At 37.1% G+C, this 19672-nt stretch overlaps 1 protein-coding gene across 8 annotated transcripts in view; it reads right to left on the bottom strand.

Annotated features, from left to right (window-relative positions):
* Positions 1 to 19672, bottom strand: part of EPS15 (epidermal growth factor receptor pathway substrate 15) — a 139598-nt gene that overhangs the window by 63677 nt on the left and 56249 nt on the right. For all 8 annotated transcript variants that reach the window (XM_043876708.1, XM_043876712.1, XM_043876713.1 and 5 more), the window contains exons 10-12: positions 18947 to 19092; positions 17094 to 17250; positions 12818 to 12903 (exon numbers count right to left, since the gene is read on the bottom strand). In XM_043876708.1, coding sequence (XP_043732643.1) covers positions 12818 to 12903; positions 17094 to 17250; positions 18947 to 19092 — 389 coding nt within the window. The remainder of the gene's footprint in view (positions 1 to 12817; positions 12904 to 17093; positions 17251 to 18946; positions 19093 to 19672) is intronic.

The following is a 19672-nucleotide window of genomic DNA, read 5'->3' as shown; positions in this document are numbered from 1 at the left end:
CCAATTTACTAGCATAAGAGCATAAAATTTACTGGCTTTTTGGAAAGTTCTAATCAAGCACCTAATCACTTCACGGCAAACAGATGGGGAAACAATGGAAACAGTGACAGACTTTATTTTCTTGGGTTCTAAAATCACTGCAGATGGTGACTGAAGCCATGAAATTAAAAGATGCCTGCTCCTTGGAAGAAAAACCATGATCAACCTAGACAGCATATTAAAAAGCAGAGACATTACTTTGCCGACAAAGGTCCGTCTAGTCAAAGCTACAGTTTTTCCAGTAGTCATGTATGGATGTGAGACTTCAACCATAAAGAAGGCTAAGTGCCAAAGAATTGATGCTTTTGAAATGTGGTGTTGGAGAAGACTCTTGAGAGTCCCTTGGACTGCAAGGAGATCCAACCAGTCCATCCTAAAGGAGATCAGTCCTGGGTATTCACTGGAAGGACTGATGCTGAAGCTGAAGCTCCAATACTTTGGCTACCTGATGCAAAGAACTGACTCAGTGGAAAAGACCCTGATGCTGGGAAAGACTGAAGGTAGGAGGAGAAGGGGAAACAGAGGATGAGTTGGTTGGATGGCATCACCAACTCAATGTTCATGAGTTTGAGCAAGCTCCAGGAGCTGGTGATGAACAGGCCTGTTGTGCTGCAGTCCATAGGGTCGCAAAGAGTCAGACACGACTGAGTGACTGAACTGAATTGAATCAAGCATCCAGAGTGATGGTAGTTAGAACTTAAATATGTTGGTAGAGACTGACTCCTAAATCCTTCAGGATCTGAAATTTCTTGGTAGACATTTTCATTTCCCCAAAACAAACTGAAACATATTTTCTAAAATGTGCTGCTCTTAAAAGACCTAAGTTCCCCTTAATAAGCTATCAGTTTCAGAAAATAATGCAAGCAAGTAAAATGTCATTTCTATAGCAAACAACAGGTTCAGAGCAGAGGTCCAAGAGAAATATAAGCCACACACGTAATTTTAAATGGTCTAATAGCTCTATATTAAAAAGTAAAAAGAAACAAGTGAAATTTATTTTAATATGTTTTATTTAATCCAAGATATAAAAAAATTCACATTCTTCTTTTGAAATCCAGTATATTTGATACTAATAGCACATCTTAATTTGGATTACCCATATTTCAAGGGCTCAATAGCCACATGCAGCTCGTGGCTGCCATATTAACACAGACTCAGACTTGAGCAAGAAGGGTTTCAAAAAAGAGAAGTTTCCCTAGGCAGAGGTTTTAAATGATGAGCCATATACTTTATGTGAATACAAATTAAGGTGCCTCTCCTTATTGCCAAACAAACAAACGCTACAACTTAGATGCTACAACATTAGTGATGACTCAATCACTAATGGACTGTTGAGGTAGTCACAACTGAGACCTTCTAGTAACAGTACCACGGGGCCAGAAACAGATCAGATTGGATTTTACAAGCAAAAGAATTCCAGATTCAATAATATAAGCAATGCTCTCTCCAGAGCTAATGTTTTCTCACAGTATTTAAACTGAACTAAACCAAAAACATAATTTTTTTAAAAAGTCAAGCCACATGCTAATAGTGCCCAAAATACTTTTAAAAAATCAGCTCCTATGTATGATTGAGGCAGAGATCTATACATTTAGGGACACAGATTCTGGCTGCCCAGCTACACTGTTTCTCTCCAACTAGGGAAGCAACTGCTCATTCCATCACTCCAACCAACGTCTGCCTAGCACCTTTCAGTGAATGCTGTGCTCTAGGCACCGAGCTAGGTTTTGGGGATGATGATGATGACGAGTACTAACAAGCACTGAGAATTTACCATGTTCCAGGAACTGTACTAGGCATTTTACATGGTATTATTCATATTTTCATTTTACAGATGAAGAAACTGAGGCACAGATAGTTAAGTAACTTGTCTAAGTCATGTCAGGAATCAACCCAGGCAACCTGGTTAGAACACCCATGTTCTGAAATATACACTATATTGACTAATTAGAAATTATAAGAGATAGTTGGTACTGTCACACAGAGCTCAGAGACTACTGGGGAAAGACATATAATTCGGTATCCAAAGTATTCTGAGAGAAGGATATTAAGTATTCTCTGGCCTGAAGCGGATATCAAGGAAAACTTCTTAGAAAAGCTGTGCATTCCTCATCTGAAAAATCAGGATAAGACTGCTCACCCTTCAGTGATGTTGCAAGAATGAAATAGGAGAACTTAAGCAGGCGTAGCACAATGCCTAATAACTACTATTGTAATCATCTATCCTGTTTACTGGCCGGAGATCAACAAACTGGCCTGACAGGATGTAGCTTCTACTTCCTGATGTTCTTGCTAAAAAGACAGAGACAGGAAGGAAGTAAAAGCTGGGAGAAGACAAATAAATATTAACTCCTGCCTCAGCATAATCCACCACCACCACACTAAGTGACTGAAACAATTTCTTGGTATGTTTCACCTTTCATTGCCAAGACCTTCTACATTTGAGCCACTTTACTTTCAGAGCAAGGGTTCTTAAAAATTGGTTCATGGATAGCTTTTAAGGGTCTAGGAACTCCTGAAACAAATGCAAGATGCTGTGCATGGATAAATATGTTCTTTTTTTTCTGGAGGTAGAGTCTAACAGCCTTCTTCAGATTCTCAAAGGAAATCCCTAACACAACAGATTGGCAAATAGGAAAAAAACAGTCTATTAACCTTAATGTTCCTGTGAAAATTAAAATCCCTTTTGTCTATAAAATCTTCTTTTATAGTCTTCAAAATAAACTATTATTCAGAAGATCCTTTGCTTTATTTCATCTTTTAGGGATGGTTTCTAGCCTGCCATAAGCTTTTCAGGAATTAAGTCAGGAAATTACTTAATATTTATAATATTCTTTGATTTATTCAACCTGTACCAAAATTTTGCAGTGTCGGGCACTGTGTGCATTAATTTCTAGACATATCCAAATGAATAAGACACAGACCCTACCCTGAAGGAGTTCAAATTTTTTTAAAAAAGGATATATTAAAAAAAAGATCACATTAAAATGTGGTGAGTACTATTCTAAAAGAATGAAGACTCTCTAAGTAGAAAGGAAAAAAGAACTAGCAATCAAGGTTTCAGGAAGGGTTTGACAAAGATGATATTTAAGCTGGGCCTGCCTTAAAGCGGGAATAAAGTTTACAAGGTAAAGGTGTGCTCCGACAAAGGGAAACAGTAACGTCACAGGCACAGAAGAATAAAAACTGGTGGCATGTTGAACTGAGAGGTAATAAGCCCACCCACCATATGGCTCGAGAAGAGGAATGAAACTGAAATGGCAGATTAAAGCATTATGTTGACCACTGAGAGAGGGGCCAAGAGCAAACACACAATATCTGTTCTAGGAGGTTTACTGTGGAAGTAGTGAAGACAAAAGAATGGTCAGGATGCCAAAAGAACACCACAAAGGAAAAGACTTTATGCCATACTCAGAAAAGTGAGATGGATCATGCTGGGGAGTTGGAGTCACTAAGGGATCCTGGTTGTACTTTCTGTATCAGTTGGAAGAAGGACAGTCTCAAGGAATGAAGGAGAGACTCAAAGCACACAGTTGATTAGGAGGTTATAGCAATGATCCAGGTTAAGAGGTAAAGGCTAATTCTAACACAGAAAAAGCAGAAAGGACAGGACTGATTTTAACAATACTGAACAAATTATTTTCTCTATATACTTATCAATAAGCTACGTCTCTCTATATGTATATACATATATATATATACACACACACATATGGGCTTCCTTGGTGGCTCAGATGGTAGAGCCCGCCCACAATGTATGAAAACACAGGTTCGATCCCTGGGTCAGGAAGATTCCCTGGAGAAGGGAATGGCAACCCACTCCAGTATTCTCGTCTGGAAATCTCATGGACGGAGGAACCTGGCAGGCTACATATAGCCCATGGGGTTTACAAAGTCAAACATGACTGAGCAACTAATGCACACACACACATATATATATGGTACCTATTTTATTGATATACATGGTATCTATTACATACCCAGTAGCTCAGTGGTAAAGTGCTGGAAAAGGGGGTTCGATCCCTGGGTTGGGAAGATCCCCTGGAGAAGGAAATAGCAACCCATTCCTGTACTCTTGTCTGGAAATCTCAAGGTCAGAGGAGGCTGGCAGGCTACAGTCCATGGGGTTGCAAAGAGTTGAACATGACTAAGCATCCACTCCCAGTTCAGTCATATAAGCTAAGCAGCAGGGGTTAACAGTGAACAAGCACACAGTCCCTACGATTAAGAAGCACACACTCTAGTGAGGTATCCAAATAAAACAGACAGTTATAATGAAGCATGGTAAATGCTATGACAAGTGTAAATTTTAAAACTATGTAAGATAAGCTCTTAAGTATGATTTGGTAGGTATAGGGGTTGAGAGGTAAAGTAGTCAAGAGATGGCTTTCCCTTCCAGTGAAAATGTTATCTAAGGTAAGATCTGAAGGATGAGGAGGAGTTGATCAGGCAAAGGACAAGAAAAGGTAGGAAAGGTCTCAAGAAACATCAAAAATAAAAGAAGAAAAATGAGAAGATAAATCTCGGGTTTCTAGCTTGAGTTACAGGAAGTGGTGATGTCACTGAGAAAGGGAAATAAAAGACACTAGCACAGTGGTCAGGGCAAGCTTATGAAGTTATGTCCTACTGAATGATCAGATGAAAATACTAGTTGGGTAATGAAAAACACAGGTGTTCAGTTCAGGTGAGAGATCCAGGTATTAGATTACTGTGACAACTGCTTTCCCATAAGTTAAAAATATTATACTAATTTAAGCTGATTGATATAATTAAATTCCAATACAGCAAGTGCTGAAGGAATTGTATAAAAAATGTGAAGAAACAGCTGACAAAAAGTCATACTGCTTCAAGCTACCAATGTCCTATATTTTCAACTAGAAACAATTTGGTGAACTAGAGAAGAAAACAACATCTCATTTTCTGACTGATATCAAAGAACATTCTTTACCTAACCAACTCTTGAGGTTATATAAATTAATAGTTTTTTACATCTCCATTGATTTTCAATGCTCAAAACAAATTATTATTCTAAGAAACATATTTCTTTCTTCATTACGCTTTTCTATATTTTCCAAATTTTAATGACTATGTATTATAACCACCACTGGGGAAAAAAATCTTTTAAAGCAACGTATTCATTACACACTCATTACAATTTCATATTATGTATGTTGTTTATTTGCAGATTTGGTCCCTGGACTAAAATTAAGTATCTTCATCTGAAAACCAAATAAATAAGAAGGCAAATCTCTTGTCACATAACAATTTAGTAAAAGTCACAACAAAATCTGTTTAAATTCTTTTTTCCTGTTTAGTAGTTATACACATCACAGTCTGACATATTAATAAAAGATTTGATTCAAAGGCTATAGAGTAATACCATTGCACAGAAAGAACTGTTATTCACAGTAACAGAAGCCAAGCTTTATAATGTAATATCTCAAAGGTTTGGTGGAAGTGACCTAATACCATTTACCAAACTGAATTTTAACAAGTGTAATTTCAGCAGGGGTAAATGGCTCTTATTATGACATTACTGAAGTTGACAGATGATGGAAGTTTGCCTACACTGTAGTTCTCACCTAAAGTAAAAGCCTAGGGAAAATATTTTCCCAAGTGTCAAATCAAGTATAAATGTATTTCAGATTTATAAAATGTGACTATAATTTAAAACTTAATATGGTTTTGAGGCTCTATGATTTTCTTAATAAGACAGTCATAAAATGTTACGTATGTTCTTTTTTGTGATTAGCTGTAATTCACCATACAAGACTGACAGTACAACTTAACATTATGGTAACTAGAAGTAGTGAAAGCTCAGTTTATCAAAATGTAATTAATATTACAAAAGTTTGTACTAGCAAGAACATTTAATGTACAATGCTCTACTTCCTATTAAAACTCACTACAAAGATTTTCCATATGTAAAATAACTACTGTTGAAACCGAGCAAGCCCTAGAATATTGGGTTATGTGTCTATTTTCACAGGCTTGAGAGGCATAGATGACAAGTATTTTCAAATCTAGCTACCATTCAATGCACATTTCTCATAACACAAGCAAAAATGCTAATGGGCCACTTATAGACCATATGAAAATGCAGTCTATACACCAGTAAGACTAATCCAATGTTTATTTTTTTCAAACCGAAGTAAAAATGTTCTAAATCTTAATGAAAAGCTATATTATATAAGAGGAAAAATGCAGAACTAGAACTTATACAACCAGGTTTGGGTGCCAGTCAGCACTGTTGCTGACCTGATGTATGACTTTTTTTCCCAAAGAGTAAGAAAGAAATTGGATTATGTAATCTCCAAGGGTTTGTTTTTATTTGTGTTTTACTTTCTAGGATTCCAACAGTAGAAGCTTTATGTAATAGGCAAAGGCTCACTTTTTTGAGCTGGAAATGAGAATCTGATAGAATTCAGTAGAAGGCAGATATGTCAAAACTAAACACTCACATTTAAAAAAAGTGCCCAAGGGAGACAAGGCAGAGAAGTAGGTGGAGTGGAGTACATCTCTCTCCATGGATGCATCAGGAATACATCTTCAGATGCAGAAGATCTTGCAGAGCAATCAGCTGAGAGCTAGCAGGAGTCCCTGACCATCGGAAAGGAATACACAGATCCACGCAAAACATGGTAGAATGAAGGAAGGAAGGGAAACAGAGGAAGATAGTGAACAGGACCAATCTGTACCTGGGGGGCTGGGGAGCTGAACCAGGGTTGAGATCCCCACATCAGGGCAAGTGGTTGGGACAGAAGGGAAGCATTTGAGGCTGTTGGACAGGGAAGGTGATCTGTAACCGTCTGAATGGAGTGAGAATGACACAGACAATCTGTGCCATGGCCCTACATACCCTGGATGGGGATGCACGTCCACCAGAATGCATGGTGACTGGGAGATGGAGAATAGAGATCGGACAGCAATTCCAGGACAAGCACTGCTGTTGACCACAGGGAGATGGCCTGAGGAGATGAGGAAGAGGAGAGTGTGGCAGGGAATGTCTTTGGAGGAAAGCCAGGAAGCCATGGAGGGGGCATGGTGCTACTGCTGAGTCACAGGGAGGGGATGGAGCCCATCACTGTAGCCTCTCTCTCTCCACATGCAAACACCGGCAGCTGACCAATAGAGACAGACCCCAGAGAGGGTGGTCCTAACAGTGACAGACACACGGAGCCATAGAGAAGGACCAGCCAGAGAGGCCTTCGAACACCAGCTGGCAGAGGTTAGAAAAGGATTCTATGAGCAGCATATTTTCCATGCCTGTGGCCAACTGGCTTCACTGCACACCTGGCACCACTAGGGTCCCTGCAATCCAAGCAGCCGTGCCACCTCCACATTCGGTCCTCACTGGGGCAGAGTAGCCAGATGCTAGGAAAACACCCTAACAGTGCCATATCTCTTGAGCCCGTGGCTACTGGTGTCCATGAGCTGCCAGGGTTCCTGTGATCCAAACAGCCATGACATCTCCATGCCCATTCCTCACTGGGGCAGACCCGAGTCCTCCAGGGCAGCCTCAGGAGCAAACTCCCATGGATGACCCACATGCAGAAGTAAGGATAAAACCACAATTGATAGTATCACCATACTATCTATGGTGAAACAGATCACCAGCCCAGGTGGGATGCATGAGACAAGTGCTCGGGCCTGGTGCACTGGGAAGACCCAGAGGAATCGGGTGGAGAGGGAGGTGGGAGGGGGGATCGGGATGGGGAATACGTGTAAATCTATGGCTGATTCATATCAATGTATGACAAAACCCACTGAAATGTTGTGAAGTAATTAGCCTCCAACTAATAAAAAAAAAAAAAAAACCACAATTGAGCTCCAGGACCAGAATGGCTAAAGAGGATCAAAAACCTTTCCACCAGCAGTATAAACTGCAGATAAGTCCACACGATCAACTGCGTAGACTCTGTGTCTATGGCATATATAAAAGGACAATGAGTGTTCCCACAAAAGAAAACGCCTAGCTCTAGCAGCTGTGGACACTGGAGGCAAGAACACACAGGAGCAGGGCCAGATTAGAGTCTGAGCTGTCCCCAAAACAGGTCAAAGCGATCTTGAGAAAGAAAGAGGAGCTGGTGGAATAGACTTTCCTGACTTCAGACTATACTACAAAGCTACAGCCATCAAGACAGTATGGTACTGGCACAAAAACAGAAATATAGACCAGTGGAACAAGACAGAAAGCCCAGAAATTAACCCATGCGTCTATGGACACCTTATTTTTGACAAAGGAGGCAAGAATATACAATGGAGAACACAAGTCTCTTCAGTAAGTGGTGCTAAGAAAACTGGCAGCTACATGTAAAAGAATGAAATCAGAATACTTCCTAACACCATACACAAAGCTAAACTCAAAATGGATTAAAGACCTAAATTTAAGACCAAAAACTATAAAACTCTTAGAGGAAAACATAGGCAAAAGACTCTATGTCATAAATCATAGCAAGATCCTCTGTGACCCACCTCCTAGAGTAATGTAAATAACAACAAATATAAATAAGTGGGACCTAACTAAACTTAAAAGCTTCTGCACAACAAAGAAAACCATAAATAAGATGAAAAGACAACTCTCAGAATGGGAGAACTGCAAATGAAGCAAGTGACAAAGGATTAATCTCCAAAATATACAAGCAGCTCATGAAGCTCAATGTCAGAAAATCAAACAACCCAATCAAAAAATGGGAGGAAGACCTAAACAGACATTGCTCCAAAGAAGACATGCAGATGGCTAATAGACACTTGAAAAGATATTCAAAATTGTTTATTATTAGAGAAATGCCAAGTCAAAACTACAATGAGGTATCACCTCACTCTGGTCAGAATTGCCATCATCAAAATATCTGCAAAAAATAAATGCTAGAGAGGATGTGGAGAACAGGGAACCCTCTTGCACAGTGGTGGGAATATAAACTGATACAGCCACTATGGAGAACAGCATGGAGGTTTCTCAAAAAACTAGGAATAAAACTACCATAGGACCCAGCAATCCCACTTACTGGGCATATACCCTCAGAAAACCATAATTCTAAAAGACACATTTACCCCAATGTTCACTGCAGTACTATTTACAATAGCTAGGACATGGAAGCAACCCAGATGTCCATTGACAGATGAATGGATAAAGAAGCTGTGGTACATAGATATATAATGGAATATTAGCCATAAAAAGGAATGCGTTAAAGTCAGTTCTAATGAGGTGGATGAACCTAGAGCCTGTTATACAAAGTGAAGTTAAGTCAGAAAAAGGAAGACAAATACCATATATTATAGTATATATATGGACTCTAGAAACAGTACTGACAAACCTATTTGCAGACCAACAACAGAGATGCAAACACAGAGAACAGACTTGTGGACACAGTAGGGGAAGAAGAGGGTGGGACAAATTGAGAGAATAACATTGAAAGATATACATTAACAAATGTAAAACAGACAGCCAGTGGAAATTTGCTCTATGACACAGGGAGCTCCTCCCAGTGCTCTGTGACAACCTAGAGGGGTGGGATAGGGTTGAAGGTGGGAGGGAGGTCTAAGAGGGAGGGAACATATGTATATCTATGGCTGATTCATGTTGACGTATGGCAGAAACCAACACAACACTGTAAAGCAATTATTCTCCATTTAAAAATTTTTTAAAAATTTATAAAAGATAAAACTGAATGGAAAAATACTGTTTTTATTTAGTATTATGCTGAGTATTTGCTATGCATTTGAAAAACCAATGCTTTTAAAATATAATTATTTTCATCAATTAAAACAATTATTTATCAAATAGAAAACATTTTTTAAGACAGTACCCAGACTAAGTTTATAAAATGTCAAGACGTACTGTTCAAAGAGGTAGATGATACTAAGGGCAATCATTGACATTACTGTGGATTTGAAGCTATGCTGCCTTCTATAGACATTCACTCCCTGAATTCACCCCTCCTTCTAGCAGAATTTTCGTCTGGGGATACGCCCTCCTCCATTTGGCCTCAGTGGCAAACTACCCCCACCCGTCCAGGAGACAGTTCACGACACATCAGCAAGCAGTATGTCCCTGGCCACTGACTGTTTCAGTATAATCCTACACCAGTCCAATCAGATCGACTCTGAGGGCTTTTGCAGGAACTGCCAGAAGACAGTAACCCCACTAGATTTGAAATAATAGGTACATGAAACTCAGATGTGCAATAACCCCCCTGACAGGATAATAGGAAAGTCTACCTGAGAATGGAACCACCTAGTGGAGGTGGAAACAGGAAATGGAGAGAGCAAGAGAACTGATTACATCATTTTAGCCCCAGTGCAAAGCTATGCTTTAAGCTATGCTTACTCCTTGGAAGGAAAGTTATGACCAACCTAGACAGCATATTAAAAAGCAGAGACATTACTTTGCCAACAAAAGTCCATCTAGTCAAGGCTACGGTTTTTCCAGTGGTCATGTATGGGTATGAGAGTTGGACTGTGAAGAAAGCTGAGCGCCGAAGAATGGATGCTTTTGAACTGTGGTGTTGGAGAAGACTCTTGAGAGTTCCTTGGACTGCAAGGAGATCCAACCAGTCCATCCTAAAGGAGATCAGTCCTAGGTGTTCATTGGAAAGACTGATGCTGAAGCTGAAACTCCAATACTTGGCCACCTCAAGCAGAGTTGACTCATTGGAAAAGACCCTGATGCTGGGAGGGATTGGGGGCAGGAGAAGAAGGGGACGACAGAGGATGAGATAGCTGGATCACATCACCAACTCAATGGACCTGAGTTTGAGTAAACTCCGGGGGTTGGTGACGGACAGGGAGGCCTGATGTGCTGCGATTCATCGGGTCACAAAGAGTCAGACACGACTGAGTGACTGAACTGAACTGAACTGAAGCTATCCCTACCTCTAAGAGGCCTTAGTGAATAAATTCACTCTCACTTATTCAGCCTGGGTTGAATTCTTTCTTGCAACTGAAAAGAATCATAACTTTCTCTACAATAATCTCAATGTAGTCTCATGGATGAGGAAAGATCTTTCCCAAGTTCTTGCCATATAGCCCGGCTGCATCATTTAATTCCCTTATGTCTCAGTATCATCAAGATAAAAGTATCAGTCATTATCTGCTTTAAAGTGTTGTGAAGGTTGAAAAAAAGTTTGTGTAAGTAAAATGACATTTAAATCCAACGCCCTATAGATGGAAAAGTGGTCTCACTTTTTAAAAAATTATAATTTTATTTATTTATTTTTTATTTTGGGCTATGATGGATCTTTTGTTGTTGCGCGGGCTTTTCTTTAGTTGAGGCAAGCAGGAGCCGGTCTCTAGTTGCAGTGCATGGGATTCTCATTTAGGTGGCATCTCTTGCTGTTGAGCAAAAGCTCTAGGGTAAGGGGGGCTTCAGGAGTTGCAGCCCATGGGCTCAGTAGTCGTAGCTCCCAGGGTGTAAAGCACAGGCTCTAAAGTTGTGGCACATGGGTTTTGTTGCTTTGCGGCATGTGGAGGTCTTTCCAGATCAGGGATTGAACCCATGTTTCCTGCATTAGCAGGCAGATTCTTTACCAACGAGCCACCAGGAAAGCACTCACTTTTTAAAAAGAAATTTTAGGAAGTCATTTTTACAATATGCATTACTATAAAAGTTTCTAGGGACAAGGAGATTAGGAAATACCAAGAGTACCTGCTATATTTAGATTCAAATCTAACTGTATTCAAGTCCATTTCTATACAGTACATGTGTAGAAAGAAAATTCAACACAGTACATATGAAAGAAAATTCAACTCCAAATCAAGTAGTCTTGAAATCAGGTATTAATTCTACCGCTTATAGGTTTGTATGACTTTCAGTCAAATAACCTAAGCATCTTAACTCTGTACCTGTAAAACAGTAATATCTATCTCGTTACAAAGTTTCTGTGAGGACCAAATGGGGCAACAGTTACAAAAGCTCTTGGCATGATGTCTACATATAAAATTCCTTCAATAAAATATATTAAATAATGTTTTCCTAACGTGTTATTCAAATACCTAAAGTTCGAGGGAAAATTATTTCGGGGAAACGGAGGGACAAAGTTAGGAGGTTAAGATTAACATATACACACTACTATACTTAAAATAGAAAAACAACAAGGACCTACAGTATAGCATAGGAAACTATACTCAATATTTTGTAATAACCTATAAGGGAAAAGAATTTGAAAAAGAACAAGTGTATGTATGTGTATATATATGTGTGTGTGTATATATAAAAGGAATATATATATATATATAAAAGGAAAGACAGTGAAAGTGAAGTCGCTCAGTAGTGTACGATTCTGCAACCCCAGAGACTACAGTAGCCTTCCAGGCTCCTCCGTCCATGGAATTTTCCAGGCAAGAGTACTGGAGTGGGTTGCCATTTCCTTCTCCATAAAAAAGGAATATATATATATATATATATATATATATATAAGGAATCATTTTGCTATACACCTCAAACTAATACAACATTGTAAATCAACCACCATACTTTAAAAAAAAAAACAAATAAATTTTTAGGATATACTTATTTCACTGTCCATAATCAAATAGTACCTTATAGTTGATGGAAGGCCATTATTTATTTGGAAGTGACTTTCTTTATTCAGTGCTACACAAGAAAATAGTACATCCTTAAATTAAAGGTTGCCTTAGATTTAATAAGGTACACTGATTCCCATTTTAAGAACTATAGTACTTAACCAAATAAATTAGTATTTACCAAGATTTACATTAGAAACAGAAAAGAGTGTGTGTGTACTTATATAGTCAGGTATAATTTTACTTTACGTACCTCTGTAGGTCAACTATTTCATTGTTAAGGGTATCTAGCTCCTTAATAGCAGAGAAATCTGCAACAGGACTTGATCCTATGATGTTCTAAAAACAAAGAGTTCACAATTACAACATTATTACTATAAAATTGCATGTGGAAAAGCATTAAAAATCTTTAAAAGTACTATATGGATACATGTTTTATGGTATTACTAACACTTTTAATTCACTTAAGAAAACTATCACTATCTAGTGTAATTTCACACACATACATACAGAGTTATATACTAAGATATATTCCCTTAAACTCTCTAAAAGCTGTTGTTCTAAATATATACCACCACTTGAGATCTCAATGTCTTCATCACTTGATCTTAGCCTGTCTAGAACACTGCAATAAAGAAGATAAAAGATTTATAAACTAATTCCTCCACTGAAGCATAAATTTCTTGGGGAGATGAATGGTGATTTATTTGTATCAAATAAATGATGGTTGATTTTATTTAATTAAACAAATATTTACTTTCATTAAATACTTTCAGTGTCTCCTCTATTTAAACTAAAGCCAACCACCCAGGATATTCCACAGTAAATATTAATATCACCATACATGAAACTATCTTCATATGATATCATTTACATAAGATTTTCTTTTGATAATGAAGATATCAGAATTAGTCTCTGAATGGTATTTGTATTTAGAAAACCCAGCTGATTTATTCTGGGTCCTGCTATTTTACTAGCTGCATGATTTCACTGTGAAACAGGGAAATAATCTCTCGCCTGCCCACTTCAAAAATTAAATATTGCATATGAAGTAACTCTACAAACTTCATGATATTTTATAAATATAAGCTATTATAATTAACTTCCTCAACAGAAAATGCTCTTTAAATTTCTCTCTTTAGAGAGAAAGCCTTGCAATGACTTGCTTCCACTCTGGCTGAATTTCCTTTGTGAACCACATTTTTGTCGCCTTACATAACCGGCTGAAGTCAGGGAAAAAAGATAATTGTTCCTTCAAACACTTGACCTACACCCTGTGCTACAAGCAGATTGACAAATAACGGGATGATCACCATTAGGAAATGTTAAAACCAAGATTTAAACAGGTAGAACTAAGATATATTGAGGACCTTATTAGCAGAACATAAAATTATGTTCTAAAAGGTGAACTATTATACTTATGCTGCTATGAACATAATGTATGTCACCAACTTGCACAACAGAAGAAGAAATCTGGAAGTTCACAATATCCTATCTGCTCATAATTATAAAGGTTTACAAATAACTTAGGTACTAATCTGAAAACAGTAGCGCTGTAGGTGAGGCAGGTATTATTATAAATCTCATTTTAGAATTAAGGAAACATACTAAAGGACTTGCTTAAAGTTGAGCCCAGCTAATAAGGCAATATTGTCAGGAGACTTCTAATTAAATTCAAGTGCTATTTCACATTATGCCCCTCAGCACCTGCAAACTAAGACCATTTAAATAAAACTATTACCCTAAAAGCCAACTCAATGAACAGATACATCCATAAAATGTGGCAAATAATCATTTCTATACTTCTTTACGCTACACTGCATAACAGTCCTCATGTGCTTTGTTTTGATTATCAACACCAAAATTAGGATCAATTAGGATTCAATTAATGCTAGTCTCAATTTTATATTAATTACAGATCTATACCAAATATGCCTCTTACAATGTTTTACTACATGTTTCACTAATACACAGACCCTTATCATTCCATATTAAATTAGAAATTTTAAAGTGAGTTTCCAAATGTGACAAGTATTTACCAGAATTTTAACTTATGAGCTAAGCCTGGCCAGACAATTTAAAAGGTGAACAAAATGAAAAATAAGCACTTAGTCTCACTTTCATCACCAAGAGTAACTTATACATCACCTAAAAGCTACTGAGAACTTTGCTATCAGAGGTGCAAGCAAACCAAGAAACTCATGACTCCCACACCTCTTCTTGTCACTCTAACTCAAAAAAGTGACTCACATTTGACAGTCTTTCACTATTAAAAATATCATCAGAGTGAGATAAGTAAGTTTAACGTCAAGCAAGTTATAAAGTGATACCACAGATGACTCCAGAATGAAGATTACTGTACTTAGTTGGCACAGATTAGTGTGCTTGTGTGCCTCAATTACTGACACAAAAATTAAACTCCCATTCCAGAGCAATAAAATGACATTCAATCAGGAAGCATGGAAAGGTACAGCTAACAGCATATAAGGCACAGGAAGAAAAACGTACTTTTTTATGTTCCCTAGTCACAGAATACTTTCTCTCACCCTGTTTTCTGCATTACAGAAAAGTTCCACTTTGGTGATTCTAAGTGGATCAGAAAGCCTAAGGAAGGCAAGTTAAAACACACACAAGGACCAAGTGATAGACACGTGACAAAAGCATGCTGTTTAGGTATTTTCTCTGCATCAACTTAGCTGCATAAAAAAACCTCTAATTTCAAAATGTATCTTGTAAACCAAAAACTGTAATGCTAAAAAAGGCATAAAGTAAAGCTCTAACCTTGAGAGAGTAGAGTTAAGAAACTGACAGTACAAGAAAGGCGAAAAGCAGAGTGCTGCAGAATGGAAAAAATAGTCCAAACTAGAAAAAACACAGAAAGGAAAGCAACGTTCAAAAAAGGATTAGTCAAAGCTGCAAAAATGCAGTTCTAAAAAAATTAGATTATAAAGAGAAAATAGATTATTTGAACGACAAAACAAATGCAAATTTTAATTTTTAAGGTTAAAATTACTGGTTATAGGTAAGACAACAGTGATAAAATCCCATTTTAATGAATACTGATATCTCACATAGAAGTACCTATGCTCTAGTGAATGGACTTTACTAAATCTACTAAACTGAAAATTCTGTACAGCAGACACAACTCAAAGTGTCTACTAATTAGAGCCTTTGATGAACAAACATAATTTGCTTCAGAAAGTTCTGCTGTATGTGTTTTTTGTGTTGGTGGTAGATTCAGTGGGTATAAAATGAAGGGGGCAAGGGAAAAAAACAGTCTCTATAGGTGAAAGAAGATGAAACAACACAACATTCCATAACTGAGGTATAGTTATAGCAGGGGGCATAAATACAAGTGTGTAATCTTTATCTTTCCAGGTGGCATCACTTTTAGCCTTCTCTACAATTTAGGGAATCCATGTCCTACATGAAAATGAATCTCAAAAATTCACAAAATGCTCCTCCCCAAACACTGACAAAGCAGATTATCAAATAGTTACTTTACTTGAAAATAAGAATAAAAATTCTTACACATAACTTCTATACTGAGTGGCTATAAATTTCTGTTTAGTTGAGTTAGAGAAAATAATCCAATTTTGACTTAATCAATTTGTTAAAATGGGATTTTTTAACCTATGCAACAAAATTAATGCAAAACCAAAATAGTCTACTGACATTTTAAAGAGAACTCTCCTCATATCAAATACGTGACAACTCCTTATATATATAACTTTAAATAAGAATCACCACAGTCATGGTTACTTTGTAGGTCACAAGAAATTTAAAGATACGAAGTACATAGTTTTAAGGCAAATAGCCACTAGAGTAGGCAGGCTCTTTTAAAGCTCTATTACAAGGCCAAGGTATTATAAACCACAATATTAGGAAGTGTTTCTAGATGAGAAAAGAAAAATCAAGATACAATATTACTAAAACATGTAGTTCTGAAAATCCCCACTGCTGGCCAGAACCAAAAGTACCTAAAACCTGTTTCTAACTGTTCAGATATGAAATGTGGTTGTATGTTCAGGAATAGAGGTCATCCATATGGCAAAAGCCACACAGGTTTTTCCTCAAAAAGTTTTTCTTTTCTTTTTATGTAAAATCAACAAGTAATCATAATCTCTTAGGTTTTGTTTTCAACTTTGTATTGCTTTCTCCAAGTGTGAATTATCAAATGAAACATAATAATTTAATTCTTATAGATTTCATTTAAAATCAACACTCTATTAATAAAAATTAATTCACAAATCCACAAGGGGAAAAACAAGATCAAATTTTTCCAATTTTCAGACTGGAAAACATGGTTTGCAATACGTGTAATGAATGGCGGGAAAAATGAGCTATAGCCCAAGGGTATCATACAAGGCACTGAACATATTTATAGGTACAAATTAAACTACAAACACTATACCGCTCTGTTTCTAGCCAGATACATTTTCTCCACTATTCCATACAAACTGAGTTTGTCATCTGACACAGCATTTGCTTCTTTCTATTAACTGTATTAAGGTTTTACGTTGTCTTACCTTTTGTAAAGTGGCCCTATCTGATGGTGGGATCATCTCAGGAGTAAGAATGTGAGGAGGATCAATGCCCTTTATTAACTTCTGATTGATTAAGTGAAAAGCCAAGGCAAATTGATCTTTTGAAAGCTTCCCACAGTTCTTTGTGTCACATAATGCCCTGTGCAAATAAACAAAATGAACAGTATATAAATGCCACAACTAACATTCTAAAAATCCAGGGGAAAATTAATATGACTATGTAGCTCTAAAATCATCATCATTTGAATTAAAAAAGAAAGTCACTCCAACTCATGGCTAGCCCCAAACTCACTAACATGTTAGAAGAGAGATACTAGCTGTTAATAAAATGGTAAGAAAAAGAGAACCATTCACCCTGGTGCTGAGCGGGGGGGGATCTATAATTCGGGTTTGCTCTGTGCTTTCTTACTGATTCCCAGAATCACTACAGAGTAAAAGTTGTGGTGCGCCAATATTCTCTGCTCCCAACATTTTAAACATTAAAAGATGTCAAATGAAACCTCAAGTTTCGACAAATTTGGTTCGTTCATGGCATTAGAATGATTATAAAACAAGCAGAATACCCTGTGTCAGCTTGTTTCCTGCAACTTTTGAAGTAGGAGGATATAAGGATCCCCAAGTCAAAGAAAAACAACAGCTGCAAATGGAGATCACGTGTGGAAAGGAAGCAGCAATCTGGAAACCTTTACAAAATCACTTGAAGAGAAACAGCAATGTTTTATTCTATTTGCTTTCTCCTTTTTCTATTTTTTTAAACTCAGCTTTCTAAAGTTCTGACCTGAGAGATTCACCGAAAACCAATGTGGCCTGACAAAAAGACTACAGACTACAGTGTCAAAGAAACCTTGAATTCCACTTTTCTACTATTTCTTCTTGTGACATTGGCTGTATTTTTTAACCTCTCGAAGTCTAAGTTTCTTCACCTACAAAGTGGAGATAACATCCATCTTGCAAAGTTACTGTGAGAATTAAAGACAAAATACATAAGAAGTTTGGGCAAAATGGGAAACCCATGACAGCTGCCATTTATTCCGTATAGTGCCTAGCCTAGGCACTAGAAAGTGGAAGCTACCATTAGTTATATATATATTTAATCTTTTCCAGTCTTGAGTTCTTATTCTTTTAAGGCAGATCTACAGTCCTTTGTTCTTTTCTGTGTTCCTCTTTGCAGCTATGTGGTACCATTTTTGATGTCTGCCCCTTGAAACCTCATGATAACTAACCTCAGTATAATGAGACAGATTAGCAGGCAGGCACACTATAAAGCATTTTCATTATATATTACCTCACTTGATGTGAAATTCACTAAAGACGCTAAAGTTTGTCACTTTTAAGGACCAAGTGTGCAGTTCCCATGTAAAGGTATAAGTATACATATACCCTACAGAATTATACAATAATGCTTTCAAGATTCTGCTTTTTAATACTGTTTAAATTTCAGAATTTTGGATTCTCCTTTAAAAGCTGAAGTTTAATAGTTGATATAAATCAATGCTGGATTTTAACATTCTAATAACTGACACTGTCAACCTAATAAAATTATAGGTAACCTATCCGCAAGTTTTTGTCCACTGCTCAGAAGAAATCATCAAGAGGGAGGGGATATATGTATAATTATGGCTGATTTGCATTGTCCTACAGCAGAAACCAATACAACACTGTAAAGCAATTCTCCAATTAAAAAATAAATTTATTAATAAAAAAATCATCAGACAAAAGTTTCACTATAAAGTTCTAAAACAAAAACTGTCCTACTTACTAATGCCTAAAAATATTACAAAAGTAGAGCTGATACAAAACCATTATTTGTTTTTTAAATCAGCTTAAACTCTTACCAAATATGGGCAAGTAAGGCAGAAGGTAAGCCTGTCTTCAGGAAGATTTCACGGACTTCCAATCCTGACACAAATCCATCCATATCTTTATCAGTTTTCAAGAAGATTTCATCATATTTAGCTTTTTCTGCAGGGGATACAATCCACTACAGGAAAAAAAAAATACATATATATATATATTTCTGCCAAAATGAAACAAACTTTCAAGTGTCCCCTTTCAAGTCATGACAGTATCTGTCACAAATTCTCAGCAACTCTATCCCACTAACTATAGCAACAGTGTGTCACTTCCATCACACCCCAACTGAAATGCTGTGATGAAGAGAAAATTACAGAAAAAAAATATAGGTTAGCTACAGGGCCTATATTTACAGATGCCCATTTTATTTTTTTTAAATAATGTGTGAATTCAAGCACAGTTAACTCTTGACTTATGAATGACCACATTAATAGACGTAACTGGGAGAGTCTGTATAAATAAAAGACTCAGAAAATTCTAAATCTCCATTTTTTTACAGTTACATTCTGAATTCTTAACTGTAGCCAAACAGTTAAGAATCAGGGGGCTGATTTGCATATTCTGTCATTATTTTCCTTCACTCAACCTAATAAGAAGCTGGTTACAGGAAAAGGCCTTGGACAACACAAAATTGGATAATTTGACCCCAAAGAATCAAGAGTTAACTTGAGATTAAACAAACAAAACATCTATTAACTATGCCAGGG

The sequence above is a fragment of the Cervus elaphus genome, chromosome 20 (assembly GCF_910594005.1).
Source record: "Cervus elaphus chromosome 20, mCerEla1.1, whole genome shotgun sequence".
NCBI classification, from domain to species: Eukaryota; Metazoa; Chordata; class Mammalia; order Artiodactyla; family Cervidae; genus Cervus; species Cervus elaphus.
This window is presented reverse-complemented; position numbering and strand designations above follow the sequence as displayed.